The 27,451-nt window shown below is 41.4% G+C and overlaps 1 protein-coding gene across 5 annotated transcripts; it reads left to right on the top strand.

Moving 5' to 3' along the window:
• Positions 1 to 734: 734 nt before the first annotated feature.
• LOC102284461 (cyclin-dependent kinase inhibitor 2A) lies at positions 735 to 26,110 on the top strand. 5 transcript variants are annotated; one of them, XM_070375965.1, is made up of 3 exons: positions 735 to 986; positions 22,794 to 23,100; positions 25,733 to 26,110. In XM_070375965.1, exons 2-3 carry the CDS (start codon positions 22,797 to 22,799, stop codon positions 25,756 to 25,758), a joined length of 330 nt encoding a protein of 109 aa, XP_070232066.1. In that variant the 5' UTR covers positions 735 to 986; positions 22,794 to 22,796; the 3' UTR covers positions 25,759 to 26,110. The 5 variants fall into 5 exon arrangements, with proteins under 5 accessions (XP_070232066.1, XP_070232065.1, XP_014334766.2 ...); XM_070375964.1 differs by lacking the exon at positions 735 to 986 and adding an exon at positions 1,365 to 1,519; XM_014479280.2 differs by lacking the exon at positions 735 to 986 and adding an exon at positions 1,479 to 1,615.
• Positions 26,111 to 27,451: the final 1,341 nt, after the last annotated feature.

The raw sequence follows: 27,451 nt of genomic DNA, 5'->3' as shown, positions 1-27,451 counted from the left end.
CGCCGCCCGCCTGCAAGCGGCGTCCTGGGCTGGACCACTCGCCTTCGGGGAGCCGGCGAGCCCGCGTCAAAGCTCTTTCTAGCCCGGGAGCCGGGACCAGTCCGACTGCGCTCCGGAACCGGCTCTTGAGTGTCCCCAGGCCGCCTCGGTGTCCTCGACTCAACCTCCCCCCAACCTCCTTTATGCGGCTCTTTCCTTTTCTTCCCCCGCTTTCCTGTGCCGGGTGGACCACAGCAGCACAGAGAGGGGGTTGGGGGGTGTCCAGAAAGAAAGGATCAGTGATGTGGAAGAAAAGATGGGGGAGGTAGGGAGGGAGGCGAGGAGAGAGAAGAGGGACCGTGCTGGGGAGTCGGGCAGCGAGAGGGAAGCGTGTCCGAGCGTGAGGCCGGAGGAGGAGGGGGGTAAGGCTGCGGGAGGAAGGAGCGGTGGACGCAGGGACACTCGGAGAACGGGGAGCAGCCGTGGGGGAGGGGAGCACGGCGGGAGGAGGAAAGAGGAAGAAGCGTTCAGATGCTTCGCTGAGCGGGATGTCAAAACCGAAAATAAAATTTGCCTGGTGAATGGACTCTTGGCCTAGCCCAGAACCCTCCGCAGCGCGTGGAGCTGGGAGGGGAAGGGGCGCCCCGACCCAGCGGGAGTTGGGGTTCGGCTCCGCCTACCTGGTCCGGAGCGGGCCCGCCGCTCCAGCGGCGCCAGCGCCACGCAGTGTCCAGATGTCGCAGCAGTTTCCTTTAATTCCGCTGGTTTCCCAAATCTAGAAGTGGAGCGTAGCGCCATTTCTTTCAAAAACTGACATCCAGCCTCGTGAATGGCGGATAGAGCCAGGAGATGACTTTGCGTTTTTTTCTTTTTGTTTTTTAAATAATCCGGTTTGAAGAAAGGGAGGACCTCCCCACCCCAGCGAGGGGCGCGAGGAATAAAGGAAGGGGGTCAGGGAAGCAGAGACGGGAGCCGGACCGTGGCGGTTCCTGATATGGCCGGGTCAGGTGACGGATGTTGCGAGGGGGGCGGGCTGCCTGGAGATGCGTTGTGGCGTCAGGACCCGGAGCTGTCACCGCGTGGCGCTCCCGCGCGCTGGGTGGGAAGGTGGCGGGGTAGGGGAGGGGGGCAGTGTGGACAAGGCGGGAAAGGAGAGGTGCGCGGGCGAGAGAGGAACCTAGGAAGCTAGCCTCCCGCGCGCGCGCCGCCCGGCGCCTCAGCCCGCCTTTCCCGCGCGCGCTGAGCGCAGAACGGTTCTCGGCTCCCAGGAGGTTGGGGGCGAGCGAGCGCGCGCCGGCCCGGGCGGGGGCGCGCCTGCGGGGCGGGGATGGGCGGGCGGCTGCGCGTGGGTCTCAGATTGCGATCCTTGGGGGGCGGGCGCCGAGCTGCCTACCTCTGAAGTCAAAAGGCGGCGCAGCGGTCGCCGAGCTCCGAGGCGGCGAGAACATGGTGCGCCGGTTCTTGATTACAGTGAGGATTCGGCGCGCGAACGGCCCACCACGAGTCAGGATTTTCGTGGTGCACATCGCGCGGGCAGCGGGTGAGTGGGCAGCGCCGAGTGTGCGGGCCGCTGTGGCCCTCGTGCTGATGGCTAGTGAGGAGCCAGCGCAGAGCGCAGCGATGCATCCTAGACCAGGTAGGAAAGGCCTCGAAAATCCCGGGGCGCAGTCGGCCCTTGGGTGATTTTGTTTGATGTAATCTATTGCACAGATAAGTCACCTCCGGACGAGGTTAGAGGAGGCTGTTACGGGGGTTGGTGGCTCCTTCCACTTTCTCCCCATACGAGTTACAGTTTCTCCTAGGTGCAGTTCTCCCAGCATGCTGAGTGAGCCCGGAGCCCCCTTCACACACCTCATTAAGTTCCTGAAACTCTGGGGGAAACTGGGAGATTCTAAACCTACTCTAGAAGTCAGTCACTCCTGAATTTCCTGACTGGGAATCAGTAAACACACACACACATCCACACACAAGGTGTATTTCAAAAGCACTTTATTGTGCCCTGAAGGAAAGTATTACTAACGGTCTTAGATTTCTGGAGGCCGCCTTTTTTCTTCCTGCCGGGTCAACCCTCTCTCCTTGCGGTAGTGGAAGAGGTTTGAGGGTGGGGGTTCGCACCCTCAAATATTACTGTTACTCTCAAAATAGTAATATTGATCGCAGGATCAGTAACTTCTAAGAGGAGCAATCACTTGCTTTTATAAGTCAAAGGAGAGATTGACTTTCGTAGTGAGATGGAGATTTCTTTTTTAGCGGCCTGGTGTTATCTAAAGGAGTCGGGACAATGCCCATATGTTTAGAAGAAGCCAGAACTGCAGTGCGGAGCCCAAGGATGACATCGATCATATTTTAATCATCTCAGGCCCCAACTAAAAGGCCCAAAATGAGGCCTACTTCTTGAAAAACAGAAATCTAGGTAGTTGTGTCCTCACATCAGATAATTCTTTACACAGTCGATGTAATTTCCTATGACCAGAATAGTTGAAAAATATATATATAGTTACAATATAGAGAGTGCTAATTAGAACCAGGATGAAAAACCCAAAAACAATTTAATGAGGCTTCATTTTTGTGGCCTTCCTTGTGGCGTTATTTCCCTGGAAATATGTGTTTTGAAAAAAGCAAAAGCCAGCATAGGGGGGAATTATTTTTTTATTTTAACGTTAGAATTTTTGACATGTAAATGTAAAACTGTTAACACTATCCGTGTTTAATTAGGTGCCTCAATTCTATTGGCGAAAATCTACAAACAATTGATTGGGAAAGTACACATTTTCTTTTTCATATTTTTATTAACGGTCAGTTATTTTTGAGCATTAGTAGAAGTAGCTTGTAAAAAATTTCAAGGGGTGTTGCTGGATTTGATTTCAGTTCATTTTAAAACACTAACAGGATCCCATTTTTCAAACGGTGCTTTATCTGTACCAGCAAGCATTTAGCCATTATAATATGTTTTTTAATATCTTCATTTTTAATATTATTCTGTATATAAAGCTATTTTATTTAAATTATTAAGTTGCATCCAAAAACTTATAGTAACGAAGTAGAGATTTGTAACCTATGTAAATTCTGTAATTACTTGATTTCTATTTTAGGAGTACATAGGATAATATTGCGATTATTTTAAGTTAGAGAAATATTCATTTTATATTTGTTGTATCAAGAGTTAAAATATAAAAATGGTAGGTTCATTTTAAATAGCCATTTATTTCTCGTTATTTAGGTATAAGTCAATTTTCAGGTATGAAAGCTGTTTAAAAATGCATTGATCATATGATGATCATATGAAAAGCCCAATTTTCAGCAAATATCTGATGTCAGAACACATGGCTTAGAAAAAATAGAATATTTTGAAAATATGTGCAATTCTCCAACTTCTTATATGAAATTTTACACATATATAAAAAACATCTGGAAGTATTCATTATAAATGGCATGTAATTATATATATTATGTCTATGGTTGTGCTGATTTAACAATATATGTGGATGGTAATTATGTTGGGACTCATACAATTCCTTGAGAGCCACAGTGCTAAAAATATAACTTGTATGAATTATTTAACATTAACGCTGACTGGTATGGTGTTGTTAGTTTAACATAGTTTTATACTTTTGCAAATATATTCATTATGACTTTTTTATATGACTGGAAACTGTATATAATAAAATTTCATGTTACTAGTTTCTTATCCATACGTGCCTGATGAATTACACTAATTGACTTGTTACCTCTACCTTGGTGTATTTATAAAATAGTCATACTTTTCTGAAATTAAATATTTATTTGTTTACTGCTATCTGGGAACTCTTAGGGCTTTTCCCCTCCTTTAACGGCATAGTGTTCTCTCACAGTAAGCACTATACAGTTAGTAAACCATTATTCCCAATGTGTACATGATCTCTAGCTATCAGAAATAAGACAATATTCATTTACTTCTTTGGGGACTCAAATTTTAAAATGCCCATTCTCAACACAGCCTATTGCTGTCTGCGTCCACAATATTTTACAGGTCTGCTAATTACGTATTAGTTTATCACTAGTAACTACCATGATAGAGTTAAGCTAAACCATTTTCCCAAAGTGTGAGTGACTCCTAATAATAAAGTGATCTATATCATCTCAAAAAATACTTTCTTCAAAGAAGGCTGAACATTTGGCCCAGTGTTTTTGCTTCTAAAACCTTTAGTTCTTTTTGAAAAGCATAACAACCTCACTTGCCCTACTCCATCCTGAAACACTCTAGGCCAGAGAATCCTCTCTGCTCCAAAATCCAGCCTGATAAAAAGTTTTAGTGGTGTTTTATTTCTGTAGTTTAAATTATGTAAACAATGGGTATAGTTTCATTTTCTAAACATAAAATTCTAATATTGAATAGCTTTAAAAAAAACCCTACAGCTCTCTAGATTCTGATTTTCACATACCTGATGATTAATACTGTGTCTGTTTACTGACTGAAGATTAATGCACTTTCCTAAACACCTCACTGGCAAGAACGTTTTTTACATTGTATATCAAGAGCTTCTAAATATCCATACATTTTTATTTAGCTTTTCTATAAGTAGGCATCATCTTAAGGAAAGAAAAATACTGACAAAAATTGATACAAATAAACAGTAGCAAGAAATTGAAAATTGCCTAAAATTCTAGCAATCACATTGTTAAATTATTTTGAATTATACTCTGGAATTAGGTCTGAAATATTTCAGATCTGGATCATTATAGGCAATCATGTTTTTGAAGAATATTTAATAGAATGTAAAATTATTATATTATAAAGTTAAGTGATTTTTTAAAAGCAAGATTTAAAGCAGAAACAGTAAACAATTCTTATTCTTAATTCTCTCTCTTCACACACACACACACACACACACACACAGTAACACAATATTTATAGTGGCTTCCTCAAGATGGTTGGTGGTCTTTTGTTTTTTCATTATACTTTTGAGTTTTCCAAAGTACTATGACCATCATCAGTTAAAAAAGAAAAAAAAGATAAAAACCTTATTTTCCTACAGTTCAGTGAACTAAGACCTTACTTAGAAAGGATGAGGAAAGTATTCTATTGCACAAATATTCTATATAAGAAGGTGCCTTTAAGGTCTGGAGAGAGTCTGTGAGGGTTCTGACTCTAGGGAACGCTGTCCCTATTCACAACGTAGTTCGTTTTTAAATAATTGATAAATGGATGGCTCTACCAGTTTTCAAGTCGCCTGGGTGTTAGGCCTCTCCGGTTCTAGCACTTGCCCCCTTCTCCGGATCCCTTCTCCCAAGTCCTCTCTAGACGACTTCAAGGTGGGGCTTGCCACTTCCCAAAGCTAGGCTGGGGTCCCCACGGTTGTTGCCAGGACCTCAACGTGAGGTCTAGAAGGACGTGAGACTCGAAGTTGCTCTGAACCGGCCCCTTCGCTTCTCAACCCCAGCCACCCACCTTGACTCTTACCCCACCGTATCAATTCTTAGAGATGCTTCGGATGCTATTGCCGCTGGGGTAGGACCCTCCAGCTAGAGCTAGACGCAGACCCTCACCCAACTCCTCCCTTTCGCACCCTTTCTACTTTTAGCCTTCCCTGGGCCTGGCTGATGCTCCTCGCCGCAGCTATTTCCGCACGTAATATTTCATCAAAGTAACAGAGCAGAGAAAGGGTTAAACGCAGAGCAGGACGCGGGCTGACAGAGGTGAGAGAGGCGTGGGGGCAAGTGGAATCTGAGTGGGCTTCGTGGCTTTCAGAGGGGTAAAAGTATGACAGGGGACATCTCTGGGTCACCTCTCCGTCTTGAAACTGACTAGGCCTCCCCGCCCCCACCCCCAAGAGTGGGAGCGGGATGGGACAGGTTCACTCCGAGGTGCACTTCTAAGTTTTGGCGACTATTCCTTTACCTTCCAGGCTAGGGGGCAACCAGAGTGTTGACAGGCCTGGATTTCTTTGTTTCTCTGTCTGGGATGCAAGGTGGTATAAAGAACGGTCCGTAATATTCTTCTAGTGATACGGTCTCGCAATAGGTTTCTTCTTATACTGAAGCTTTCCTCATATTTGAAAACTTTTTTCCTTCAGTTAAAACATTAAAAAGATATCACTTATCAGAGTGAAAAAAAAGTAAGTTTGAAAATAAGGTCAACTTCTATGTCAGCAAGCCAACTGATGGAGACAACCTTAGTAATAAATATTTTGTTTAGTAGGAAAAGGGAGTTCTTTTTAAAGACTACTCCACCTTAGAAAATGCCCACCAACTGGGGGCCTCGGCAGAGGCTCCAAATCCTAATTCATGGTCTTTCAATGTTTGTTCAGAAATCCCATGTGTATTGACAATTGTTGAACTTACTATATGTCAATAACATTTGCTTTTTAAAGAAAGAAGGATTGAAGATAATCTCTGCTTGTCAGTGTTGTTTGCATAAAAACTAGAGTGATTGTTGCAGTTGGGCAGGACTACATAATCAGAAGTAATAGAAAGGAAGAATTAGTGTCAACTACAAGATTGAAAATTACAGTGCCTCAGAGGTCCTTTGGAAAAGAATAAGTTGATTTTAAAATTTTTATTACAAATGACTTTTTAATTCTTCTTCAACTAGCTCTCGGTTTCCCCCTTTACCTTTAAAAAGAAAATCTCAGAATTTATTTAAATGGTTGCACAGCCAGTAGGTGTTTTTTTCTCAAGGAAGGAAAGTTTTGTAGGTTCGTAGAGGTTCAGCACTGTATGAACAAAGATATGTAATCTCTTAAACAAATTGAAACTAACAAAGCTATGCCATCAGAGTGGTGTAAATAAATATGCCTTTTTTTAAGTTAATCATGAGAATAATTAGTGAAGTTAAAGAAGTAAGGCAAAGGTTATCAGCAGCATCATTACCTGGACTGCTCTTTAAAATACATATTTCTGGAATTCACTCTCAGAATATCTAACTGAGCAGATTTGCTGTGGAGTCCCAATAACCTGCATTTTAAAGCATTTAAGGGGGATTCTGTTAAGAGATAGCTCCTTGGGACAAATATGGCCAAATTGTTTTTTTTTTTAACTTATTTTTTATTATTTACTTTTAAATTGAAATTCAGACTTTTAGATAAGATTTAAAACTTTAGAATCACACTTTGGGTCCCAGGTAGGACATTGAGAATCTAAAGAATTCATCGGAGGAGCTATTTTACCAAATGAAGGGAACCCTTTATTAGTATTATGTGATTCTTCATGTGACTTGGAGAAGATAGTCTCTTAGATGTCAGGTCTCTACAATCAGAACACATTTGAGGGCAAAGGATGAAATAAGATATACTTGTGCATTAAAGTTTGTAGCACCAGACAGAAATTTTCCACAAAAGACATTAATGGTATCTTTTTGAAGCACTATATATACTTACTGTTGTTTACATAGGATGGATAGTGCTAGATAGATAGAGTAATAAGTAATAAGGGATTTTTTTCATTTTATTTTATTTTCCAAATCAGAAATCAAGCAGTAAACATAACACACTAAAATTATGTAAGAGAAGGGAAAGAAAACATAGAAGTATTTTACAGGTTTAAATTATATTTATTTATGATCAAGGCAAATTACAGTAAAATGTACCCATAACAGAATAAAGCACTTATAGACAAAATGATGGGTCTTTGTGTCTGTAAAAACACATTGGTGAGGAGAAAATATATTTACAAATAATGTAAGCTTAAAAAGAATTTGCAATTATAGGTAAAACTACAATATTATGCTTTCCCAATTATAGTCATAATTTTTCTGCTTTTAAACTACATTTTTCTAATGTTACCCCTATTAGTTTGCTGGTTTATTACGGGGGGGAACTTACGTTTTACTTTCTTTTTTTGAGTGCCACCATTTTCTTGCTCTGAATCTCTCTGGCTGCCAGATCATCTGACTCAGCAATTGTACAACTCTTTCACCCAATTTAAAGAAACAGCAACTATCCCAAAACAGGGTATCCCCCCAGTTGCAAATCTTTACCAGCCTATAGAACTAGCAATATATTTTAACTCTGAAATAATTGTTACATGTACATGCAACATGGACACTTTGAATTTTACTCAATTCAATTTACATACTGAATAGTTGAAACTGAATTTATTTTGTGTAACACAATTTTTGAAAAGAAACTTGTTGAAACTTTCTTCTAAAAGTATATGGTCAAGTTTGCTTTCTCTTTTTCCTCAAAATAATTATGAGGAGATTATTAACAGTGATAGAGGACATCAACTTATATTATTTCATTTAATGGTCACATTTTCCTTTTGTTTTAGGGGTTTTATTCTCTCATTTCATAGACTGGGTTGCAAATGGTCTGTCAAAAGTCATTGACTAGTAACATGCCAAATTCAACTAGGTGTGCTTCTTGCACCAAATGCCCTAACTTAGCCCTTTATAACTGCCTCTTGAGTGAATACATTTATATATATAAATGTATACATATAGTGTCAGTTCCATCTCTTATAGTTAGTTATTTTGTAAATTGCTTAACTCTCTTGGATCTACATTTTATTCAGCATTAGCTACATATATTCTAGCAAATATATATTGATTAGGTGAATGAAAAAGTTCTGAAAAATAAGGCAGTTTAATAACTGAAGTCCCTTCCAGGCTCTAAAAGCCATTCAATCTCATAATAAAACAAGAAGATTAACATTTTAGAAATTTGTATCTTGCCCAGAATAAAACTAACTCAAAACTTCTTTATAAATTAAATTACTCACTTCCACTTCAATTTAAGATCAATAAATAGGAAACCTATGCACCAGCGTAGGGGTCACTTGAAGCACAAAGTAGAAATGTCACTTTATTGGAATATGTGGTCTGTGATTAGATTCCATTTCTTTTACTTACTAGCTGTGTGGTATTAGGACTAAATCCTTAAAACTCTCAGTGCTTCCATTTTCTCATCTGTAAACCTGAGGTGGTACCCTCCAGTACTCATCCAGTAAGAACTAGTACATGTACAAATAGCACATGTAAAGAGGCATAGTAAACTTTCAATCCATCACATACATTTGTCAGTTATTATTAAAGTGCCTAATTAAACTACATCCTTAAAAGCACATTAGTTCACTTTTACAGTAAATGCCTTCTTAACTATAATTATTTAGAGTAGCTAGGAATTCCTGAACTCCGTTTTAAAGAACATGCATATCATAATAAACATATATTTATTTATTCAAATCACTGATGTATTCCAAGGTGTCAGGTAAGTTTGTACAGAAAATCAGTATAAAGTTTTAAATAATCCCTACATGATGGCCTTTATAGTGTGATCCCAAACGTTTCTAGTATTCATAATTATTAAACAGGTATTAACAATAGTCGTGAACCTCTGTTTTCTAAAATAAGAAATTAAATTGGTTTTAGAAAATTGAAAAAAGTTATTAACTTGCCTTTAACTTATCAAAAAATTTAATAACCCCAAATAATAATTTTTGGAGGGAACACACATAATGGGTTCTTGATTCCTTCAGAAAGGTTGCTGAAGTATATCTGAATCAATAGTTTTTGCACAGATTTTCCTACAAGTTCTTTGGTAAAAAATGTGCATGCATAGGGTTGTGTGTGTGAGTGTGTGTGTGTATTTGTGTGTGTGTGTGTGTGTGTGTGTGTGTGTGGTGGACAGAAAGTGGGGAAGAAATGTTAAAGTCATCCTCAAAACCTTCAAAATGTCTGCCTTAGAAGATAACCTCCAACTATTCTTATTCACGTTTAGTAGGATATCAAAGAGACAAAATATATTGAATATACTTCCTGGGGCAAAATTGACCTAGGTGTATAAAATTAGTGTAGCATAAACATAAAAAATATCCTGTTATCATTTTTTGAAAAATGAAGTCTGAGAGTTATCATCTTAACCATAAGATAGAGAACTATAAAAGTATATCTTCAATCTAGAGTCTCAAGGGAAAAGCATAAGTGGGAATGTTAAATCTGTAAGTGAAAGGTGCTAAAACACGAATAGAAAGCATTTTATGATTCATTCAGAATTGACCTATGTGATCATGAAGTTGATTCCTTCCAGAGCAGTTTAATTCCATAGTGGGTAAAGAATGTGACTCCAGGAAGAGTGATCCAACACAGAAAATTTTCTTATGATCTTTTACAATATCAGAGGGTAGTTTGGCTTCAGAATTTTCAGAAGTCCAGGAAAGGGAAAAAAAAAATGAAGATAACAGTTAGACTCTAGAGCCCCAAGAAGACAGTCTGCTCTTAAAGGATAGTTGTGGGGAGGGTGGTAACTAAGTCTCCCTTTGAAGAGGAAAGCTTCAAAATAGATGTATTAGAATACTCAGTATTAGGCTACTGGAAATTAGAGTATCCTAAATCATTGTTAAACCCTATTGATCAACCATGAACACTCAACTTCCACCAAGAGTAAAAACTAAACCCAATGTTACTTCTCTGTGAGTTTCACTTTTTCAAGTTGATACTAACACCTACAAGCATCAGCATACTATATGCTGGAATACTGTATGTCTTCAAGGTTAGCAATTAAGACAGCAACACATATTTGAAAGGAGAAAATCTATCCCATCAAGGAGGAAAAAGAGGGAGGTTGGGAATAGAAGCTTAGAGAAGGTAAACTTTACAATTTTGCCTATAGTTTCTCCATTGTACTTTCAACTTGAACTGCAATCCAAGGAATGGTGGTGGGTGGCAATGAATGGAGAGGAAACACTGAATGAATGTAAGTAACACACTCCTTTGTTACTTACCATGATTTAATGAAAGATTTTGTGGACATACTTTTATTATAATACAGCCAATGTGATTACAAAGAAGCTCTGTTTTCATGGGATTAGAATTCAAAGAGGACAGAATTAATCACACCTTTTGGAAAGCAGTTTGCTTGTTCAATCCACAGATACCTGCCAGAATGTACAATAATGAGAAAAAAAATTGACAGATGGCCTAAATAAATAAGATGATAGTAAATATCGTATCCTTAAAAAAAAAAGAAAAGAAGTTCCATTTATTGAGAGCCTACTGTGTACCTGGATTTTTCTATATCTGACATTCTATATTCTTTATAATAACCCTATGAGATATGTTTTATTCCCCTCTTTGAGAGGTAAGGAAATGGAGGCTCAGAAAGTTTATGTCATTTATTCAAGTCCGCAGAACTGATCGATGAAGGATGCGGGCTACCTGAGTATAAAAACTAAGATTGTCCCATTACCTATGTTGCATTTGTGTCTTCTCCAAGATCATTATTTAAGGGTGTGGCTGACATCCTCACCAACCACGTTTGTCACGGTCAGAGTAAGTTGCTGTGGCCCAAGAAAGAACATAAAGGAGGATTGGGTTTAAGATCTGCAGGAATCATTTACTTGCTGAGTAACCATGGCAATGCACTACCCCTCCATTTATAAATCAAAGGGGTAACTTTTTAAAAAACAATTTTTTAATATGTATCACAAGACTTATACTTTTTGAAAACCTGCAATACTATTTATTGCAAAAATTTTGAAAAATCTTAAATATCTGACAACAGGGGCATCGGTAGGTAAACATTTTCCCCCAAGTAGAGTATGTTGCAGCAAATTAAAAGTAGTGTTTATAAAGTGATTTTGGAGAATTTGGGAAAATGCTCTAACGATGAGTAAGAGGAAAAGTTCATTTCAAAACTGTTATATCCACAAGAACTGAGCAAAGATAAAAGACAGGAAGGAAATATTTCAAAATGCTGTTCTTGTTTCTATGTAGTATAATTTTTCATTTTCCTTATAAAGCTCATTTCTTACTTTTTTTGCATATGTGAACTATAATCAGGAAGAAGTCATTCAAAAATGAGAGGACTGGATTAAGTGACTTTGAGGGGACTTCAAGATCCAAATTTCTGTCACCATGTGTATTATTAGCCAGGAATAATCACACAGAAGCATGGTAATTCCCAAAAGTGGAGATCCTGTCACCTTGGTCCAGAATTCACAACCTGCCTGATGGCACAGTTCTCAGAGAAGAGAAAACACTGCTGAGTTGTCCACTACATACTGTACAAATCAATCAGCAGGGAGACCTAGTGGGGAGAGTGTGCATCTCTCAGATGGAACTGGGAACCTTGAACTTGAACTGCATCTCCTTGTGCATTGTGAGTTAAGCACTCTGGGCTTCTTTTTTTCTGTTTTATGAAAGAAGGATAATACTCTCTATCCCACAGGATAGTGGTGGGATTAGAAATAATGTATCTAATTAAAGCTGCTTAATGCTTATCACATAGTTGGGGTTCAATAATGGTAGCCATTATGATTTTCTTGGCAATTTGGAATGAATTTTCTCTTGTTTCTATTTACTTCTTTCTCTCTCTTCTGATTATATGCTTTACTTATTTTGTCCCTCAGGATGAGGCTAATTCTAATTCTCCATATTCTGTGCATATAAACAAATTATTCATGTATGCACACAAATACATATTATATATTTATATATACACATACTATATATATAAAAAGAGAGAGAGACACACACACATACAGTGCTACCTTTTAGTTTTTTCAACTTGCTAAGTAGCTACAGATAAGTATAAGTAATTCAACAAAAGAAACTTATCAACAAACAAAAACAGACATTTATAAAACAATTTAGTTAGAGATTAATCATTTTCATGATTTATAGAGTCCTCATATCACAAGAGTCCACTCTAGAAATAGTTTTAATAGTAAACTCCTTATATAGATTTAAAATCACATATGTTTTGCACACACTTTGGAGAAGACAGCTGCTGTATAACATATACTTAGAAGTTATCCTTAAAATCATCTTGGGAAGATGATGATAGGTACTGCAGATTCTACACCCAATTAATACTTTGGAAACCAAGACTGAGAAATTGGGACTTATCTATAATTATGCATCAGGTTTATAATAAGTTAAAGAGAATTTGTGTTTTGTGCTCTTTGCCCACATCCTGTTTGAGCAGGAAGATAAATTTTACGATAATTCAGAGTACAAGTGAAAAATCATAGAGTCCCTGAAAGAGTGCCCTATTCATAACAGATACTCAGTAATTGTGCTGTATTGAATTTAACTAGAGAATAGTTTTAAAAAAAAAGTGGGGGGAGAAGAAAACATGCCTCTGTCTTGAATTTTCCAAAGATATAATTTCTGGGGTCACATTCCCTATTTTTAACTAACCTGTTACAGAGATCTGCTTTGTTTCTCAGAGATCTCCCTTTCTACTAAAGTTACATTTTATCCCTGTGGGGAAATAAATAAAAAATTAAAGGAAAACCTTGTATTCTTTGTCATTTTTTACCCAAGAAGGTTCTTCTTTCCCATTTAAAATGCCAGGCTTGGACACTAAGCTCTTAGAATTCTTACCCAGGGGCACTTTGAGGGGCAGTTTTCTTGGCTGAACAAGTCTCTCTTGAGGTACAGCTGTTATTGCGCCCACTTTGAAGATATCAATGCCAGAATAAAGTATTACTTTCTCAAGGTGATAAAGTTGGTGGTAGAGCTAGGCCTGGGCTCTTCTTTACTTTACTATCTCTTTCTACATTAAAAGAGGTGACTGAAATTATTCTTCCATTGCTTTCAGTTCAGTTCAGTCACTCAGTTGTGTCTGACTCTTTGCGACCCCGTGGGCCACAGCATGCCAGGCCTCCCTGTCCAAGAGTTTACTCAAACTCATGTCCGTTGAGTCGGTGATGCCATCCAACCATCTCATCCTCTGTCGTCCCCTTCTCCTCCTACCTTCAATCTTTCCCAGCATCAGGGTCTTTTCAAGTGAGTCAGTTCTTTGCATCAGGTGGCCAAAGTATTGGAGTTTCAGCTTCAACATCAGTCTTTCCAATGAACACTCAGGACTGATCTTTAGGATGGACTGGTTGGGTCTGCTTGCAGTCCAAGGGACTCTCAAGAGTCTTCTCCAACACCAAAAGCATCAATTCTTTGGTACTCAGCTTTCTTTATAGTCCAACTCTCACATCCATACATGACTACTGAAAAAACCATAGCCTTGACTAGATGGACCTTTGTTGGCAAAATAATGTCTCTGCTTTTTGATATGCTCTCTAGCTTGGTCATAACTGTCCTTCCAAGGAGTAAGCGTCTTTTAATTTCATGGCTGCAGTCACCATCTGCATTCATTCAACCCTAGAGCCCATTTATTCAGGCTCAGCCCAGATATGTCTAGAAGCACTGTTAACTGAGTATACCTGCTCTGATAAGCTGTTTCCTAAGGAGATCACCTTAATTATTGGAACCTCTCCAGGCCCTGAAACACAACATCTTTTTCCTGATAACACGGGTCTGAAGTGTATTAGCACACTACAGTGTGCACACTGACGTGCACAGATCAGAGTGCGTCTTCCTTCTCCTATACTGTGAATGTAGGCTCCCTTAAAGGCTACATCCCAATTCCAGACCACCTTTCTCCTCGAGAGAATCAAATATGTTGACGGTTGATACCAATTCACCCTCTTGACTAAGGACCCTTCTTTTTTGTGTGTGTCCACAATTATAGTGTGTCCACTATATGCCAAGCACCTGGCATATAGTACGAACTCAGTTAATCTTTGTCAAATAACATTATGAATAATGGCTTTCAGAAAAACAACTTTTATTTGTCTAATAAAAGATATTGTTTAATTAGATGGTTAATTTATGCATATAGTACAAAATTCCAACAATATAAGTCATAGAATATGAAAAGAAAATCACATGCTTATCTTCATACCCCTTTTCTTCTCCCCACAGTTAATAGGCTTCTTTGTTTCTGTCCAGAGGTATTCTCTATATTCTTTATTTTTAACCTCAAGCTATATATTGAATGGTTCGTTTATAACAATACTAATATTAAATACAGTAAAGAGATGTATGCTTTCATGTATATTGCCTCACTTGATATAACAATCTCATGAGATAGAAAGGTAGAGCAAGATAGAGTCCATTTTAAAGATGTGGACATTGAAGCTAAGAGTAGTCTCAAAAGAGTTCACAGTGGAAAAGCATGTCATTACGTAGACATAGAGAAGAGACTTGTGGACACAGTAGGGGAGGGAGACGGTGGGATGAATTGAGAGAGGAGCATTGGAACATATAGATTACCATATGTAAAATTAGGTAGCCAGTGAAAATCTGCTGTATGACACAGGGAGCTCAAATCAGGTGCTCTGTGACAACCTAGAGGGGTGGGTTGGGGTGGGAGGTGGGAAGGAAGTTCAAGAGGGAGGGGACATATGTATACCTATGGCTGATTCATGTTGTTATATAGCAGAAATCAATACAATATTATAAAGCAATTATCCCCAATTAAAAATAATTTTTAAAAACAGATAGTGAAATCAAGACTGTCAGTTGTCAGATAGTGAAATCAAGACTGTCAGTTGTCAGTCCTGTCACCAAGTCAGAGTTATGTATCCAATAACCTCTATTTTCCTGATAAAATAATTATTTCAAATGATGTATGTGCATATCATGCATATCATACCCTGTGAATCCTGCAGTGGCTTGTAAGAACCAGAACCTAATTTCAGAATACTATTAACACCTTCTCAAATGTTTTTCTTTCTCTTTCTGGTGGTGTGTTGAATTAATATTCACATCTAGAATTACTATTCTTTGATTTGTAGGGTCACAGGAGCACCATCATCACAAGGCTTCCTTTAATTTAAATAAAAGAGTCACACATTCCTCTGATAGTGTCGCCTACCCTCAGCTGGGTTCTCCAGGCTGAAGGAAAGGCTTCTCAGTTTCTAAGTCTGTCTTAGCCCATTCATCTTTCTTCCTAACAGATATCCTAAATCTTCACCATTCTCACTTCCTAACCCACCATCTTATCATCACTGTAAACAAGCCAGGCTTCTTTGTTCACAGAAGGAAGTGTTTCAACTTCCTCCCTGCCCTGACCTTTTCTCCCTTCCCACATCTAGCTGAATCTCCTGCATCAAATTTATGATCACTCCCTGTGCTTTGTACTCCATTTCTTCCTGACTTTTTAGGTGCCTCAGGTCCCCAGAAATACCCTATCTTGCCTGTGTCCTCAATTTCTCTCTCTCTTTCTTCTCCTAACACTTCTTCCTGTCACCCGGCACTCTTCCTTTAGGGTATATGTGTGCTCAGGCCTCTTCCACCTCCCTTCTGCCTCCTCTTATCACACGTTGCCTTGAACTATCGCAGCTAACCTGTGAAAGAGTAGCCTATACACCGTGTCCCCACTTCCTTGACATCCCATTCACTCTTGGTTTTCCTTCTGATCCATGTAAGCAGCACTTAACAGACTCCTTTGCAGGCTTTTCTTTCAGGAGTTTATGTTTCCAGCTTCTCACATGCATCCCAGTAAATTACTTTCTGTTTTCCCAAACCTCTTTGCATTCACTTCTGCCTGGAACATCTTTATACTTTTATATCTTTATACTCACATTTTTTAAGACTAAGATGAGCTTTCAGCATCCATGGAGACCCCTAAGCCACAGAATGAGCTTGGTTCCGTTTTCATTTTCTTGTGTCTACTTTTCTTTGCTCTTCTACACATATAACATATAATACCTCATTTAATCCCTACCACAACTGTTTGAGGCAAGTACTATTATCCCAGTTATACAGATGAAGAAACTGAGCTCCAAGTGCATTAAGTTACTTTGTTATAGAGCGATTAAGTGAAAAGTCTAGGTTTGAACCCAGGCATTTTAACTCAAGCCCCATATATTTAATATCTTTTCCGCCTCCCGACCCCCGCCACACTCAGTGCTCTACCCTTAACCTTTGAGCTTGCTGAATGAACATTCATTTTTAGAGGCGAATAATGGTGGGAAAAAAAATGGTCAGAATTGAGACAGATTTTTATTTCATAGTGTAGATTTTCAAAACTACCAAAACAGCACAAACCTAAATAAGGCCATGTCATTCTCAGCGAAGAGAAGGAAGTTTGAGAAGGGTAATAACAGTAACCAACAAACTTCGGAATTTTTAAAGCTCTTGGACATGTATCATCTTACTTTATCAATCCATAAAATATGACTCCATTTTACACATGGGGAATCTGAGACTAGCATAACCAGCACAAGGATCCTGGGTTTTATATTTTATTTATTCTGAGATTTTCCCCTCAGGTCTGATCTAATATACATGAGTAAGTTGAGAGTTTGGTAGTTCTTTAAAAGAAAAACTAGGCAATCTTTCATATTATTACTAGCTACCTATTTATACAAGATTTCTGACTGAGTATGGGGTCAATTTCTAGAACAAAGGGGCCACACTCAAGGATGCCACTGCTGCTCTGCTAAGTCACTTCAGTCGTGTCCGACTCTGTGCGACCCCATAGACGGCAGCACACCAGGCTCCCCCGTCCCTGGGATTCTCCAGGCAAGAACACTGGAGTGGGGTGCCATTGCCTTCTCCACAAGGATGCCACAGTCTTTAGCAATCTCTACTGAAAGTGTTGGAGCTAGTGCATACCTGTCTAAAACCTGCTTTTGAGAAAACTCAACCTCTATGTCTATATATAATGCATCCAGTGGATGTTGTTATACTGTTCGATCGCCCATTTCCTTCGTCAACAGTCCAATATATTGCATGAGAGTTTAAAGAGTTCCTAATGTAGGAATCTATAGTTGAATTTTAGAGGAATTTCTGAATTCCCTAAAAGTTACATGTGCCAGCAAACACACTTTTTAAATAAAATTGTATATTTTATTTTTGGAGGAGAGGGTATATAGCTTTCAACAGCTTATTCTCCCTGCCCTAAGATTAAGAACCATTATTTTAATGATGATAACTAATTTTGATATTAGTCTAAAAAGCCAAACATACTACAAGGGAAATCTGTTCCCTCCATCTCATTACCACAACCGCTGTTTTCCTCCCCCCTATCATACAATACCTTAAGCAACATTAGAAGATGTTTACATTATGTTCTACCACAGTTTGAATTTTCCACATCATTGTTGCTCTAGTACTTGAGAGGTGCCTGGAGGAAAATATAAATAACACAGTGATGCATTGTGGATTTTATAATGGATTTGAGATCCCATAAGTTTTAATTGTCATTATTTAAAACCTCATGTGTTGCCTAAGCTAGCAGCCACTGAAAGTATAGTCAAGTATTATGGGTCTTCAAGAGGAGTCAAAAAAGAATTGAAATATAACTTTTAAAACAGAGCTGGGTTATCTAGCAGACAGATTAAGTATTAACTTTTCATTAAATATGTCGGTCATTGGAACATGTCCATCATTGTTTCAGTGATTAAGGTTTTCTTGCCTGCCCTTTTATATGTAATACTGGTAATTCTACCCAAACCATTTCCTTCTCTGTCTCCTAGATTACAAGAAAATCTTCAAAATGGATAATTTAAGAGCTAACAGGCATTAGCTTAGGTGTGTGATACTGTTCTAAATGCTTATGTGTGTATCAATTCATTTAAAACTCAAAACAGTCCTAGGAAGTAGGGACAACTCTTATCCCCCCCCATTTTATAACTAAGAAAAGTGTAAGGTTTTTCTAATAGGAAGGAAAGGTGGACAAAAGTGGCACCAAGACAGTGTGTGAGCCTGCTTTTTGAATTATCTATGAGTGCAGCCTTGTCCCTAGCACAATGAGCATGTTTTCTGGTGTAGGAGGAATTATTGAGAACAGAGCCTGCTAAGCCTAAGGACACCCTTACCATGTTCCTATCTGCTTATAGGTAGAAATCTCCACCATCCCTTTTAAATTGACCTCATCTGCTCGGAGCCAGCCCGTATACTAGGCACTAGTGCCAGGCATTGTGCAAGCCTAGGAAACGCTCTCCCCCTACATCCGTTTTACATGTGTGTGGAGGGAGGGAGGCACAGCCTGGCGCGTGAGCCAGCTCTCCAGAAGGGATGTTTGAGCTAGAATTTCTGACATAATTGAGCCAGCGCTCGAAAACCTGGTGCTGAGCGTTGGAGGGGGAGTGTGTCCTCTCCAAGAAGGAAAGCCTCCACGGTGGAATGGCTCATACCTATCCTGGGCTCTCAGCGCCAGGACAAGCTGGCCGTTTCTTCTGATTAAAAGAGGAAGCAATAACTTTGCCTATGACTCCAAACACACTGGTTCGAACTTGGCAGTTAGGAATCCTGTGCAGTTGTCTCATGCCACGCAGGGTGTATGCGCGAGGAATTTTCACTTGGCTGGAATGAACTCGCTCGGAGCCGCGCGTGCGCCTCTGATGGGAGTGGGGAGACCGGCCGCGAGGACGCGGGTGGGTGGGGGAGGGGAGGAGGTCCCAGGGCGCCCTCCTTTCACGGTCCCGCCGCGCTACCGGAGCGGACAGCTTCCGGCCGGTGCCTCGGGTCGCGTGGGCGGCGGACCTGTGACCGAGGAGGCCCGGCGGGGGGCGACTTAATAGATGTCTTGTTCGTTGGGAGCACAGGGCGCCTCCTGGAAGAGCGCATGGAGGGCGCTCCTCGGGTGCAAAGACTCCGCGGGAGGAGTCGAGGGGCCGAGTTTGGGGGCCGCTTCCGCCAACCCGGGAGGAGGAAAGAGGAGGGGCGGGCTGCTCGAGAGCTGCCTGGGCGGGCCGCCCGCGCTCGACGCAGGCGGGAGGAAGGGAGGGAGCGAGGGGCGAGCATTGGGGAGCAGCATGGAGACCTCGGCCGACTTGTTGGCCGTCGCCGCCGCGCTGGGCCGGGCTGACGAGGTACGGGCGCTGCTCGAGGCGGGGGCGTCGGCCAACGCGCCGAACCGTTACGGTCGAAGCGCGATTCAGGTGGGTCAGCAGGTCTGCCGCAGAAAGGTGGGCGGCAGGGTGTCTGGGTGGCGAGGGCTTTGGAGGACGAGGTCTGCCATGGAGTCGGAACCAGGTAAGCGTTTCTTGGTAAAGGAGAGACTTTTCAGACCGAGTTAGGGATCGGAGACCTCCTCTCGGCGACTCTCAGGGGGCTCAGGACGGCCGCGGAGTTGGCTGAGAAGGCGCGTGGGGTTCAGATCTCTAAAACGGTGTGAAGATCTAGAAGGGAGAACCTATGTGTGTTAATATAGACCGAGATGCGAAATTGACGAACGTCTGGAGTACGAGTATAAAGACAATAAGACATGCTAGACCACTTACCCCCGAACTTACAAAATTGTGAATGGAGCTGATCGACTTCTTTGTTGGGGTGGGGTGGGGGTGAGAGGGAGATTTCAGTGGAAATCTACTGCTGTGTAAGTTGGAATAAAGGTCTATTGAAATTATTCAGAAGCAACCACATACCGTGTTTATTATTTTTTTTAACCGAGTAAGGAACATATATGCTTGTTTAGGAAATATATGAAAAAAAAAATTAGTGCAATTATGCCTGAAATAATGCTGCCAATTTAGCTACCACTTGAGTGTCTCTTACCTTTTGGGGTATTTTAAACTTACTTGGTACAGATTAATTTCTTGGGGAGTTTTCAATTCCTCATAGTTTAAAAATGTCATTTCTCCTCTCCCCACTCCAGTTTTGTATGTGTGAGGATGCGTTGTCAGTTCGTTTTACTGTTTTTTTTTTTTTCTTTTTCTAAATCTGGAGCTAAAAATGAATTCTTCCTGGCCGTCACTCCAGTTTTATTCCAGGTTTCGACAATTTCTGATTCTGAAAAACAATATTTATATAAAATGCACACTGCAAAAACTCCAGCATAACAAGACAAAGGAAAAGTAACTCAACCTGAAACTTCACAAGTGATTTCACAAGTGAATCGTCCTTTCCTCAAACTATGCTACATAGAATAGATACATTTTATATACTTTTAGATACAAAAATAAAAATAAAATATCCTCAAATTTGAGATTATTTGGGATTTGAAATGTGGAGAGATTTGGAGATAAAAAGGTTGAATGGTTGTAGAAGAGAAGCATGAGTTCTTTTTTTTTTTTAATGCATGCGTGATTCATAATTGGATATCTCTAACGTTTTGCCAGCAGTTTGCAGACTGGGCGTTACAATCTTCTAGTTCTGGAAGATGTTATATTAGACCTTATTGTTTAAATACAAAAAGAAATAATTTAAAATTATTTTTAAATAGGATAAGGGCATCAACAAAAGGGATATGATTTTAGTTTTGAACCCTAACCAAATTTGTGTTTAAAAATACTTATAGAAAAATTTTAATGACTAAATTAAATTTATATCTTCAATTTGACTTAAGTACCCTAGAAATATTCATTTGAATGATTAATTTTCTTTTTGCTTTGGATTACTATTATGATTTAAATATGTTACTTTTCATACTTTAATACTGTAGCATATAATAAAACCTTTAACCAATTTAATGACTAAGACCAAGGACTTCATTTATCCAGTTCATCTAATATATTTTCACCTGCATTATATACAAGCATGGAAGGAGACATACATATATATGAGCTCTGGCACTTGTAGTAGATCTTCCAAAAGATTATGGTATTCTTGGGTGTGGCCCCTTTGTTTTGGAAATTAATTCATAATCCATTAGAAATCCAATAGTGTAAATTTCCCCAGTTTTTCTTTTAAAACAATTCTTTCTTCTAATGCACTATGTTAGTTTTTCTTTTTGTAGCTGCAAGTTGGTTCACTTAAATTTTCTCTGTGTTTTTTGAAAATTAAATCAGTTTCACTTTCTCCAGGACAGAACTCAACAAGCACAGTATAACTTGTTAAGATTCCTAGGTTTGGACAAATTAATTCAAGTTTAATACAGAATTCAACTAAAAATAAGTAATTCCTCAATATAGTGTAGCTAATGTAACCAAATAATGGTTACCCTAAAAAAGAATGGTCTATCACCTCCACCCACTGTATAACACTCAAATTGCAAAGTTGCTGTGATTGTGTGAACAGTATTTCAAAATTCCTCTTTGTTAATGCTCTTGTATCATCAAAGATTATTTAGGAACCAAATGAGGTGAGCACCTCCTCTTTAATGAAGTCTCAGAGTGTGATCTTGGAAAGTGTCTTCCTATTTCTGCTATAACAGATTACCACAAATTTAGTATCAACTTAAATTTATTATCTTATGGTTCTGTAAATCAGAATTCTAAAATGGGTCCACAGGGTTGCATTCCCTTTATGAGTTCTAAGGAAGAATCCATTTCCTTGCCTCTCCCAACATTTAGTGACAGTCAACATTCCTTGGCTCTTGGCCCCTGCGTTTTCTCTCTGACCTCTGCTTCCATTCTTATATCTTCTCTCTGACTGAGATCTTTTTATAAGGAAACTTGTAATTAAATTGTGCCCACCCTGACAATGCAGGTTAATTGCCCCCAAAATCCTTAATTTAATCACATCTGCAAAGTCCCTTTTTTCACATAAGGTAATATGTTAACAGCTTTTGAGTATCAGGAAATGGACATCTTTAGGGAACATTATTTAGCTTATCAGAAGAAGGAATTTTAGGACTGATTAGACAAACTTCATTTTATACTTCAAGAAATTGAAGTTTAACGTTCAGGGAAATCAAGGGTAGCTTAACGTTTTACAAGAATTAAGTTTTTGTGGGTTTTTTGTTTTTTTTTTTTTTCATTTTTGCTTTTAAACAATTACCACGTTCTGGGCTTGGACATACAGCAGTGAGCCATACAATGTCTCTGGGCCTTGCATAATTTCATATCAAAATAAAATACAGGAGGTTAGACTGTAGTCGAAGTCAGTTTGTTCCTCACCCTTTTGCTGTTATCTATGACTCTGGTAGTGTTCTGTTCGTGGCTGGAACCCCGCAAAATGTTGGGGAATATAACAGTGTGTACAGAAAAAGAAAAAATGGAACAGGTAGGAGAACTGGCTAAGCGAGTCGGTAACTGAAAAAAAAAGTAGTAACTAGATACTTGCGGATTGTAAGCGCATCTGCAGGGAGTAGGGGTTCTACAAGTAGTTTCTTTAATCCTGCCCCTGCCCCCACCCGTCCTGACCACTCTGCTGTCTCTGGCAGGTGATGATGATGGGCAGCGCCCGCGTGGCCGAGCTGCTGCTGCTCCACGGCGCGGACCCCAACTGCGCGGACCCCGCCACCCTCACCCGACCGGTGCACGACGCCGCCCGGGAGGGCTTCCTGGACACGCTGGTGGCCCTGCACCGAGCTGGAGCGCGGCTGGATGTGCGCGATGCTTGGGGCCGCCTGCCCGTGGACCTGGCGGAGGAGCGGGGCCACCGCGACGTCGCCCGGTACCTGCGCGCGGCTGCAGAGGACACGGAAGGCGGTAGCCATGCCAGCGCAGATTCCGCGGAAGGTCCGGCAGGTGAGGTGGTGGATCCACGAGTTTGAACTCAGAGAGCTTCCGCTTCCCAGAGCATTCACTTTTAGAAGAGAAAGTTGGACTCGGGAGAGTAGGCTATTTGGTGTTAGCTCACCCTGCCAACCCGTGGGACAACCCCAGTCTTCGATCACGCCACCACGTTAGGGCTGCGGACGGGATGTCTCAAGATGGATTTCCGCACGTTAAAGTCCATCGCAGAAACCGGGCCTCCCATCCTCTAAACATTCACTGCACAACTAGACTAGATTGAGGAGAACTGAACACTCCGGAGGCTCCTGGTCTAGTGAGTGGCCCCTCTTCCCGCAAATGAGCTGCAGCCGCATCCATTCAATGGCTCTCAGTTTTCCCATTAGTTTGCCAAGACCGCTGAACCACCCTGGGGTTTCCAAAGTCAGATTCTCGTGGCATCGTCTGGCAGAGACCTGTCATTCCCTACTCTGTTGCAGAATGCGGTGGAGTTTTCCAGAGCTCCCCAGTGGGTTCTGAGGGCAACTGGAGCGGATACCTCCCCAACTCTGCACTGGGATTTGCTACACTCTATGAGAAACACTCTCTTAAGCTTTTCCCTCCCTTGAGCATTCTGTTATGATGGGGATGTGGTCCTCCTTGCCTTTTTCTACAACCACAAGAACTTCTTTTCCCTTGGTCCCCTTTCCCCCACCTCATTCCTACCTGCCTAAAATACCAACTTTACTCTTAGTTTTCTGAAGACAGAATTGTTTTATCTATCTATCTAAAGCATTATATTAATACGAAATTACACGAAAATTTAAGGTAAACCATAACTTCAAAGAGACTGAAACCTATCCTGTTTTGGCTCACAACTGGGATACTAGGCTCCTCGTGCTCTAGGGGAGCTTAGGAGGACAGAGTGGAGAGGCTAGCTCTAGATTTTGGGAGATGTCTTGAGCGCAGCGCCTTGGGTATGAGAGGCATGCACATCTTTAGCCTGCTACCCTCTCTCTCCTGAAATTGAAGCTTGCCTAAGGCAGTGTCATAGGAAAGTGAAAAGAAAGTGAAGTCGCTCAGTCGTGTCTGACTCTTTGGGACCCCATGGACTGTAGCCTACCAGGCGCCTCTGTTGATGGGATTTCCATTCCAAGCAAGAATACCAGAGTGAATGGCCATTTCCTTCTCCAGGAGATCTTCCCGACCCAAGGACCCAAGGATTGAACCCGGGTCTCCCGAATTGTTGACAGACGCTTTACCGTCTGAGCCACCAGGGAAGTCCAGGGAAGGCATAGGATCAGGGGCCAATCAGAGGGCTGTTGAGCGGAGTAAGAACTGGGAGGAGCTGAAGAGAAGGATTTAGATGATCAAATTGGGCCACAGGCAAATGAATAATCAAACCTAGGATATTTAACCCAAGTACGGATGATCCCTCCTTCCTCTGTCCCTACACATCCCCTTCTTCCCACCCTTTCTTCTTTCTTTCTTTTCTTTTTCAAAGTTCCTACTGTGTGATCAGCCCCAGTCTAGGTCGGGCACAGAAATGAACAAGACAAAACAGGAGTCTTGCTGTCACTGAGCTTATATTCCGGGAAACTAGACTTTTAAGCAACATAACAGTGTATTTCGAAGAGTGAGTTTGTAAAACTAATGTGGTGGATAAGAGTGAAGTGTGAATAGGAGGCGAGGCTATCTTAAGAGTGGTCAGAGAACCAGACTTATGAGAAGAGATTAGCCACTGGAGGCAGAGAAACTTTCAAGTGCAAAGACTTACTCCAAAAAGAACGTGGCCAGTTAAGAAGATGGGAAGGCCAGATGGAGAAAGCACACAGAGATCAAAGAGAAGGGTAGAGACCAGATAAGGTAGTGGCCCAGTAAATCCAAAAAAGGATGTTAGATCAACCTGGTCTCCCATTGGCTGAGACTCCCCAAGGCAAGACACCCCGATTTGATCCATCTCTGGTCAAGGAACTATATTCCATATACCACAACTGAGTTCGCATGCCACAGTGAAGATGAAAGATTCCACATGTCACAGCTAAGACCCTGGGCACCAAATAAATAAATATTAAAACACACACACAGATTTTTTTCTAGAAACGTTAGGAAGCTATTAGCCGCTTTGGGAAAGGGGTATCTGGGAAAAAATACAATAGGACTGGAACCGAAGATTCTCATACTGCAGAGCACCCCTGAGCCCGAGCACCCCTGACCTCTCTGGTTACGCCAGTTCGCTGAATCGCTCTGAGTTGCAAGAGTTACCTGGGGACGTTCTAAGGGCAAGGCGGCGACACCTTCGCCTCCAGTCGCCTGGAATTATGTGTGGTAAACAACTTGGCACTAGTAATAGACCCGCTTTGTTCTCTTAACCCCACGGGCTGTTCAACCGCTGTCTCCCTGCCTCGTCGGGCGCCTCGGGAGCGGCTGGGGAGCCCGGAGCAGCCCAGACTGGCAGCGGACGCGCTGCGAAGTTCCGGAGGCTAGTGAGTGCCGCGGCGGCTGGGAAGGTCCAAACGCCCTAGACAGACCCTGGATAAGGCGTCAGCATTGCGGGGGTGGGGTGGGGACAGAGAGGAGGAGGGAGGTGTTACAGTCTTTGACTTCCGTTTTCTAATGTCTCTCTCTCTCTCTCTCTCTCTCTCTCTCTCTCCTCTGCCATCTACAGACAGCTCGGACCTAAAGAAAGATTGAAATCATTGGAATACGAGAAAGAACATCAGATCAGATCAGATCAGATCAGTCGCTCAGTCGTGTCCGACTCTTTGCGACCCCGTGAATCGCAGCACGCCAGGCCTCCCTGTCCATCACCAACTCCTGGAGTTCACTGAGACTCACGTCCATCGAGTCAGCGATGCCAACCAGCCGCCCAGTTCTTCCCAGGTGTCCTAATGCCAGTTTCCAGTGCCAATCCCCTGGAGGAGGGCATTGCAGTCCACTCAAGTATTCTTGGCGGGCTACAGTCCATGGGATGGCAAAGAGTCGGACACGACTGAAGCGATTTATCAGACACATATCAAATAAAGCTTTTTAAAAAAAAATGAAACAGCTTCGATTTTCCTTTCCCTTAAATTTCCCATATACATTTTGCTATAAAAGTTTTCTTAAAAAAAAAAAAAAAAAACACCTTTCTTGTCTTTTCATCGGATTGGAGTTTTATGGAGTGAGTACTCGTGCCCTGAGAACAGGTAAAAAGGACACTTCCTCTTTCAAGCCTCGTACCCGCCAGGCTCTGGGTTTATTACAGCCATTTTGTGAACTAGGAAAACGAAGCTTAAATGGATTACATGACTCTACTTGTGTCAAACTGCCTGTGAGGGGTGGAGCCAAGGATAAAAAAAAATGTTCTTTCCGTTCAGTCAACATTTATTAAGCACCTATTATGGCATCTTGCCAGGAGTATAGGTGGGAAGGGAGGTGAGACAGACATCAAGTAATAAGCACACAACATAACTAGAAATTTTTAGGCCTATTTCATTGAATCGTAGATGCAGCTTTGTTTCCTAAACTCACCATTGTTTCACGTACCTTTTAGGAAAACCACTGCAGTTAATAGTGAGTGTGTACGTGTGTGTGCACCGCTCAGTCCCTTCAGTCCTATCGGATTCTTGGCCACCCAATGGACTCCTCTGTCCGTAGCATTTTTCCTGGCAACGAATACTGGAGTGGGTTGCCATGATACCATAGATCAATAAGAAATCCCTATTTTAGATGATGAAATCGCCAAAGCGGCAAATTTAGATTGATGAAATGGGGTTAAAAATTGATAAATGGAAACTCCAGGGGAGACCTCAGATTGAGATTTCCCTTACTTACCTGGCCCCAGAATCCGAGTCCGGTAAGGTTTTGGGTATTTTGCACAAAGTGTTACAGCCAATAGGTGGCGAAGCCAGCAGAACATGACTCACAACCACCCGCCTCTTTCTGCAGTGCGCTGGGGACCTGCGCGAGAGGGCACTCAGTGCCCTGCCAGTGCTCTGGGATTGGTGGGGCCGGGGCGTGAGTCTGCTGCTCTGACCGCCACGCAAGCCAAAACCGGTTCAGCCTTCTCTTCCAGAGAAAGGGTGCTGCAGGAACGTGGCTCCAACTTCAGCTAGGGCTGCCTTGGCCTCCGTGGCTTATTCATTTTTTATTGAGGTGCAATTCACATAAGATCAACAATTATAAATTTTATAGTCCACTAACGTGGTATTCGGAGAAGGCAATGGCACCCCACTCCAGTACTCTTGCCTGGAAAATCCCATGGATGGAGGAGCCTGGTAGGCTGCAGTCCAAGGGGTCGCTAGGAGTCGGACACGACTGAGAGACTTCACTTTCCCTTTTCACTTTCATGCATTGGAGAAGGAAATGGCAACCCACTCCAGTGTTCTTGCCTGGAGAATCCCAG

The sequence above is a fragment of the Bos mutus genome, chromosome 8 (assembly GCF_027580195.1).
Source record: "Bos mutus isolate GX-2022 chromosome 8, NWIPB_WYAK_1.1, whole genome shotgun sequence".
Lineage (NCBI taxonomy): Eukaryota > Metazoa > Chordata > Mammalia > Artiodactyla > Bovidae > Bos > Bos mutus.
The sequence above is the reverse complement of the archived record's forward strand: the minus strand, read 5'-3'. Positions and strand labels throughout refer to the sequence as shown.

Excerpts from the sequence above, each read along its gene's own strand:
- LOC102284461 (XM_014479282.2), top strand. The coding sequence starts at position 19,270 with ATGTCTTGTTCGTTGGGAGCACAGGGCGCCTCCTGGAAGAGCGCATGG. Across the intron at positions 19,630-22,793 it reads ACGGTCGAAGCGCGATTCAG|GTGATGATGATGGGCAGCGC; the intron begins GTGGGTCAGCAG and ends TGTCTCTGGCAG. Across the intron at positions 23,101-25,732 it reads TTCCGCGGAAGGTCCGGCAG|ACAGCTCGGACCTAAAGAAA; the intron begins GTGAGGTGGTGG and ends TGCCATCTACAG.